At 44.5% G+C, this 7699-nt stretch overlaps 1 protein-coding gene across 1 annotated transcript; it reads left to right on the forward strand.

Annotated features, from left to right (window-relative positions):
- Positions 1-439: 439 nt before the first annotated feature.
- LOC140912822 (olfactory receptor 4S2-like) lies at positions 440-1390 on the forward strand. The gene has a single exon (XM_073347926.1). The coding sequence runs from the start codon at positions 440-442 to the stop codon at positions 1388-1390; it is 951 nt and encodes a 316-aa protein (XP_073204027.1).
- The last annotated feature ends 6309 nt before the right edge of the window (positions 1391-7699 follow it).

Below are 7699 nucleotides of genomic sequence, written 5' to 3' on the forward strand. Positions count from 1 at the left end.
ACATTCAAAGGTAAGAGATGTCCTTGGTTGAAAAATGGGACTTCTGAAGGTGTTTAACAATGCAATAAGAATAAAATAGAATTTGTATCATGGAAGAGCTGATTGCAAAGCATAGTTAAGGTTCAGTTTTTCACTTACAATTAAAGCCTTTGATGATTCATTGTAGGGGAAGACTAGAATGAATCATCTTCAGATTTTCCACTCTAATTATTTTGAGTATATACTGTTCATGGCAATATGGAACTCAAGCCAATTTCCTCTAGTTCCTTGTGTTACATATTGCTCATTTTTATTTTTGGACAAAGTCTACCACTTCAGTCAATGCATCTTGATATTCACCTCATCACTGGTCAATATGTGTTGATTCTTCCTATCTTTGTCTTGTGTCATGGCAGGTGGATTAGCGGTATTCCATATACCCATCATTTAAACTGAGTACATGGAGCCCACACACAATGTGACTGAATTCATCCTTTTGGGACTTTGCCACAATGAGAAGTTATGGCCAGTGTGTTTTATATTCTTTTTACTCCTCTATATCGCTACTTTGCTGGGAAATCTTCTCATCATTGTCACTGTAAAGAGCAGCCAGTATCTGAAGTCTCCCATGTATTTCTTCCTCAGCTATCTGTCCTTTGTAGACATGTGCCTTTCCTCTGTCACAGCCCCAAAACTGATTGCAGACTTCTTTGTGGAGAGGAAAACCATCTCCTTTGATGGCTGCATAGCCCAGCTGTTTGTGGCCCATTTCTTTGGGTGCACTGAAATCTTCGTCCTCACAGTGATGGCGTATGATCGTTACATTGCGATCTGCAAACCCCTCCATTACACAACCATCATGACTGGATGTGTTTGTGGCTCCCTTGTGATGGCTTCATGGGTGGGCGGCTTTGTGCATTCCATGGTTCAGACTGTCCTGACCATCCAGTTACCCTTCTGCGGGCCCAATGAGATTGACCACTATTTCTGTGATGTGCACCCTTTGCTGAAACTGGCCTGCACTGACACTTATCTTGTTGGCATCATGACCCTTGCCAATACGGGGTTGATTTCCCTGACCTCTTTTGTTGTGCTGGTTGTGTCCTATGTCATCATCTTAGTCTCCTTGAGAACTCGCTCCACTGAAGGTCGTCGCAAAGCTATTTCCACTTGTGCCTCCCATATTGCTGTAGTGATTATATTTTTTGGGCCATGTATCTTCATGTATTTAAGACCTTCCACCACCTTCTCGGTGGATAAGATGGTCGCGGTGTTCTACACCATTGTCATCCCCTTTCTGAATCCCTTGATCTACACCCTACGCAATAAGGAGGTGAAAAAAGCCATGAGAAAATTAGGGAGCAGAAAAGTGACATTAGGGGTGAAAGGGAAAATGCGATGTGTAGAATGATGGGAGTTCTGCATAGTAATGCTGTTCAGCAGGAATTTTAGAGAAAAGAGAGTTTAATATCGGGGGTTTTTGTTTTTTCTGTGAAAATTCCCAGTGATTTTCTCTGAATCCTCCTATTGCTATTCTAGTTCAATGTGAACGCTTGCAATATTTAAGGCTCAGTGAAAAGTGGAAGCTTTTCCAGTTCTTTGTTCAATTTTATACCTCCTGTCAGTTAGATTATTGATTATCATTATCATAGTCCCAGGAGCACTGGAGCAGTATGACCCAGCGATAGCCCTGGACTGCGGCTCTGAAATCACGGGTCTCGGTTCTGTTACATTATGAATTTGGGTGAGTCACTTACTTTCTTTGAACCTGTGCTTCCCTCCCATGTTTTTGCCATTTGAGACTGTAGCCTCTTCAGGGCAGGGACTGTCTCTTACTTATGTTTGTACAGCACCAAGCACATGGAGTCCCAGTTTCAGTTCAGGCCACTAGGCAATGCTGTAATACTGTGCAAACTCTGAGGATCTATTAAATGAAAATGTATATCTATAAAATAGTATAAAACTGTGTGAATCCCTCTGAGCTTTCATCTGTCCTTGTTTTGCTATGTTCCTTTGCAAACAATTAGCATTATGAGTGAGGGAGAAACAAAGCTTATTGCATCTTAGGAGTAGCATGCAGCATTCCAAACCATCTAGCTTTGCATTTAAGTACAATGCCATTTATGTCATGTCAGTGCCGTACATTTTATTTAAGCTGCCCACAGATGGTTGTGCAATATTGGTCTCTCTGGAATTAGAGCTATTTTGGAGAGAGTCATGGAATGGGGTTCTTTCGACCTATCTGAAAAGAGAATGTTTGTGAGTGGCAATGGTTAAGACATTTGAAATCTGACGCGTGACCCATAATGAACAACTCCACCCTTATTTGAACACCACGATCCAACAAAAAGAACAACAATCCTGGTGATGAGATGCTCGTTCTGTTGAGATTTGTCTCCACTAATTACAATGACACTACTTACCCTCCTAAGGAAGCAACATTCCATTTGAGACATGAATATTTCTCCTCACAATCAACAGATTCCTGCAAACTCTCGGAGTGTGACCACCAGAAATTCAGAACACACAAGGCAGAGCATATCTCCAGTTGTGAGAATACGAGACTCCTCTAAAACAAATGTATATGGTCCCTCTCTATGCTCCCATCTCATACCCGGGCAGAAAGATCATCTTTTTAAACTATGAGCCATCAAGGCCACCCAAGAGAGCTACCCCACTTGGATACCATGGCTAACAATCTCCAGAGAAGGAGCAACCCTGAACTTTTTCACCCTTGTGCTTGTCTCTCATGGACAAGGCTAACACGAATAGGCCAAGGAGCAAGGAGCTGTATTGTGATGACTAGGTTATTTCATTCACCCAGCGAAACAATTGGTAGAAGGCAATGGTATTTGGTTAATGTAGACTTGGGATGGTTTGAGATGGGTGGGAAAGGGCCTCCTAGCTTATCACCTCCTCCACCTGTGGTTCCCGCCTCTTGGAATTTGCCCCACAGTAAAAAAAGAGTCATGTCCCAGAAGCCCTGATAGTGCATTGTGAGGTCACATCAGCATGTGATGTCATTGTGTCCTAAGAACAGCTTGGTAAAAGACTTGTTGACTCAACATAAAGATAACATGTCATCACACCATGATACTGGTTTTCAATACCCCAAACAAACTTGAGGCTATTTAACTGGACCTCACCCCCAAGAGCCAGGGCAAGCAGAAACCAGACAACCTCAGGAAATTGAATGGAATATATGGGACAGGTGGTAATATCACCTTCTCAGCTATTTATTAAAGTCCCCTTTGGAGATGAATCTTTACATAGATCTTGAGGAAGTTGAGATAAAATACAGTCTTCAGGGGAACTAGTAGGGAGCACACCAGGCCCAATCTGTAACTTGGGAGAAACTATACACGGAATTTCATGGGTGTGTATGGGTGGGGGGTGGGCGGCGGGTGCGGGGGGAGCGATTGCTGTGGAGGTAGCCGAGAGGTTGCAGCTACTGTTCCCCCTTTTCCTTCATCATTCCTCACAATCCTCTTTCCCTAACTACCTCTTGGAAGTCATGGCTGAATCCCCTTCCTCTCCCCATCTCTCTGGATGGTTGGTAAATGGGAGAGGGATGGGTGGGTGAAATGGGGTCTTCCTTACTCCCTGACACATGGCTGGGCGTGAGAGTCTGCTCTCTCTCCCTTCTCTTGGCTTGCTTTGCTCACCAGCTCCTGGACAATGTTCCGGAGAATTACTGTCTTGAGTATCAGTCAGAGCCTGTAAAAAGCCTAAACCCTTGAGTGCTGGCTGCAGATTTGGGTTCAAAATACTAATAACCCAGTGACATCAAGTGTTTGTGTATTTTGAACTCCTAGTTATTGTGACCATAGTGCTTAGTGAGCCGTTACCTTGGCGAACACCTGTAGTGCTGTCCAGAGGAATCAAGCACTGGGCAAGTCCCCAGCAGGTATAAATCAGCATATCTCTGTTGAAGTTAATCAGTGATCCAGATCCCCAGCTGGTGTTTGGAGTCTAGACAGCCATGTCAACTTATACCAGCTCTGGATTTGGTCCTATTAACTTTTAAAGTGACAGGACATTAGTTCCAGAAACAAATGATTTTGCTTCCTGTTCTCACTGCTTGTAACTATGATCACAGACTCTCCACGAAATCTGTAAACAATTCTTAGAGTGGGTTCCCTTGAGTATAATTAAAAGTTGGTTTTAAGGGGGTCCCGGTGTCATGCAACTTTTTAATAAGTCACAGCAGCAAATATAAGTTGAGTTTTTAGCGAAATAAACCTCAAATGTTTGCCACCTAGAACTCGGCTGATGCTATATAAAATTGAATTGCTTTGCAAATGCTGCTGGAATCAGAGTTTGGACCCCAGGTGCATGAATTTTCTGCAGAAAAGGACCGAAGGATTACAGTGGATGAGAAGCTGGATATGAGTCAACAGTGTGCCCTTGTTGGCAAGAAGGTTAATGGCATTTTGGGCTGCATAACTATGGGCATTGCCAGCAGATCGAGGGACATGATCATTCCCCTCTATTCGACATTGGTGAGGTCTCATCTGGAGTACCATATCCAGTTTTGGGCCCCACATTATGAGAAGGATGTGGAAAAATTGGAAAGTGTCCAGTGGAGGGCATCAAAAATGATTAGGGGACCGGAACATATGACTTATGAGAAGAGGCTGAGGGAACTGGGATTGTTTAGTAAGAATGAGGAGGGATTTGATAGCTGCTTTCAACTATCTGAAAGGGGGTTTCAAAGAGGGTGGCTCTAGACTGTTCTCAGTGGTAGCAGATGACACAACAAGGAGTAATGGTCTCAAGTTGCAGTGGGGGAGGTTTAGGTTGGATATTAGGAAAAACTTTTTCACTAGGAGGGTGGTGAAGCACTGGAATGCGTTACCTAGAGAGCTGGGGGAATCTCCTTCCTTAGAGGTTTTTAAGGTCAGGCTTGACAAAGCCCAGGCTGGGATGATTTAGTTGGGGATTAGTCCTGATTTGAGCAGGGGGCTGGACTAGATGACCTCCTGAGGTCCCTTCCAATCTGATATTCTATGATTCTATGATTCTGTGGTTTTCACATAACTTACTTTAATTATTTCTCCTTAAACTTCCTCCCAAGGAGATCAACGACTGCCCGAAGAAGAGAGAGAACTGGACAGAGAGATAGGGAAGGAAGCTACTCGCTTAGGTCAAGGTCTGCCAGCAAGGACAGAAACAGCCATTGGTCCATTCTGAGCTCAGAAGGGCCTTGGTATGAAAATTTAACTCAGTGCTGACAGGATTAAATACCCTCTCGAGATCCTTAGGCACATCATTAGTGACTTCTGGATTGCATAGAGGGACCCTAAGAATGGGTCTCATTTCCGGCCTGGGGGTGAGGTTTAAACATCATCTGGCAACAAACTCTTTACTGATTGGCCAATGCCACACTTTAAATAGCCCTGTAGGAACCAGGCTTTCCTGTAGGTTCTTAAGCTGATTGCCCCTGAAGGACTTTTATTCAGGAGCAAGTTAAAGTAGTAGAAATTAAAAAAAAAAAAAATCTCAGAAAGCTTTGACAATGAAGCCAATGTAACCATCCCAGCTGTCAGTCTGTCCTGTGAATCTCTAATGCATCCTTCATCTAGCACTAAATAGAAGAATTTGCTGAAATATAATTAGTCTTCCACTAGGACTGTAGTCTTTGCTCCTTCCACTGATAAGCCCTATTTCTGAGAGTTTGTTTTCCTTTCCTTTTTCTTTTCTTACAAAGAAATTAAAGCACAAAGGGGTCAGATTTTGAAAGGTACTTAGGTGCCTAAGTCACATTAATTTTAAATATCCTTAAAAATCTGGCCTTACACCCCTTGATGTTAATAGGAACCTTCCAATCGATTTCAGTGGGCATTTGACTGGGACCCTAGCACTGGCTCAGGCCAATTAAACTCTCCCCTTTGAGGAACATGTTTTCCATTTTCCATTCATGTTTTGATGGTTGTTCTGTATTTAAAATGTATCGAGGCTAGAGAGAGGGGTTGGACTGACAGAGCTGGAGAGTGAATGTTCCACAGTTATTGTGAGACCAGGTGCCCAAAACGCAGACAAAAAAATTCCCCCAAAATGTGTCTCAGCCATGACTATGCAAGAACCCACCCCTGACAGCTGCTATCAGACTGGGGAATTCAGCACCCATGATTCGGGGGGGGGACACCTGGTGCAAGTTGTGATGGTGGCTTTTGCTTAGCTGACACCTGCCCAGTCAGGAACTGTACTGAGACCTCACTAACTCATTACACACGTGCGCCTGAAGAGCCAACAGATTGTAACCGTCTTGGGCAAGTCCTATGGGAATACACTAGAGGAGTTAATGCAGGGCTGAGCAATGGGAGTTTTGGAAGCTCAGCAGATTACTGCTTCTGCTGCCGGCCCGGTGTTGTCGGAGTTCCTGTTATTTCTTCTGCCCCCACGGAAACAGGCTGTGCAATTGCAGCACCTTTCAATCCCAGGGGACGCTGTGCTAGGAGGGAGGGCTAACCAGACGGCTGGGCCAGGGACAGGAATGGGGTGGACGGCGTCAGCAATGGATGAATAGGAGAGCAATGCCAATGATCTACTACTTTTCAGAGAGGGGGACGCCAAGGTTGGGGTTTCTAGGATGGTCCTTATGGGCAGGTCAGTTTGTGAGCCTTGGTGCAAAGCGTAGTCAGGAATTGGCAACCTCAGGCTGTGGTGGAAACATTTTGGGGGCTACAAATGACAATTGAGTAGGATGGCTCAGTCAGGTCCTTAGCTGATTGGACACCCTGGATCTTGGGAAATGACTTCCCCGATCTGTGAAGTCCAAATACAGCAGCAGCTGGTGAGCTAGGTCTCTGAGCCGTTATGTGGATAGGTTCCTCCCTTAGTTCGCCTGGTTTTTGTCTGGAAATGGGGTATAAGGGGCATTGGTTGCAGTCATGACCGGGACAGCGGGACTTTACCTAAGCCTGCCTCTGGGAAGGGATCGTCAGGCCATCAACCTCTTACACTCAATACAACGACGGAAGAGTCCAAGTGAATAGTTTGTGATTATGCCCAAATAACTTTGTTAGTCTCTAAGGTGCCACGAGGACTCCTTGCCGTTTTTGCTGCTACAGACTAACACAGCTGACCCTCTGAAGCTAGAAGTGAAAATTACCCATCTGAACATTTGAATGTATTCTTCAGAATTACCAAATATAGTAAAAAAAAATCAGGATTGCATTCACGAATGATTCGCTTGGCAAAAAAGGGGAAATGTCCCAAGGATCACTGTCACTGATCATGTCGCCTGGCTTCTCTTGTGTGCTATGGTCACAATTGAGCTTTTGTGACCCGCCATCTTGTTGCCGTAGGAGTGGTTAACGTCACTCATCTCTCATAATGGAGAAATATGTGGAATACTGTGTAAGTAGAAGAGAGGGTACCTAGCCTTATTTCCTGCTCCCCACGTACAGAGATTGTAAAGGTATATGAAGGAAAAATACAGTCTATATCCTTGACCACCTGGTTCCAATCCTGCTTTTGTGACAGCTTCCGTCTGGACTGACACATGACGAGTTTAATCAGGGATCTCCATAAGTAAAGGCAGAAGCTGGTACAGCTTGAACTAAAGAGACACTTTGGCACCTAGGAAGGTCAGATATGCACATTGCCCTGTGGGCTACACTTTCACTCTGAATGGTGTCAAGGGGCTGGAGGGGTCCCACACTGAACATGGGGTGGAATACAAGCGGCCTCCTGGAATGTAAGCAGCAGTGGCCAT

Source organism: Lepidochelys kempii, chromosome 6 (genome assembly GCF_965140265.1).
Source record: "Lepidochelys kempii isolate rLepKem1 chromosome 6, rLepKem1.hap2, whole genome shotgun sequence".
NCBI classification, from domain to species: Eukaryota; Metazoa; Chordata; order Testudines; family Cheloniidae; genus Lepidochelys; species Lepidochelys kempii.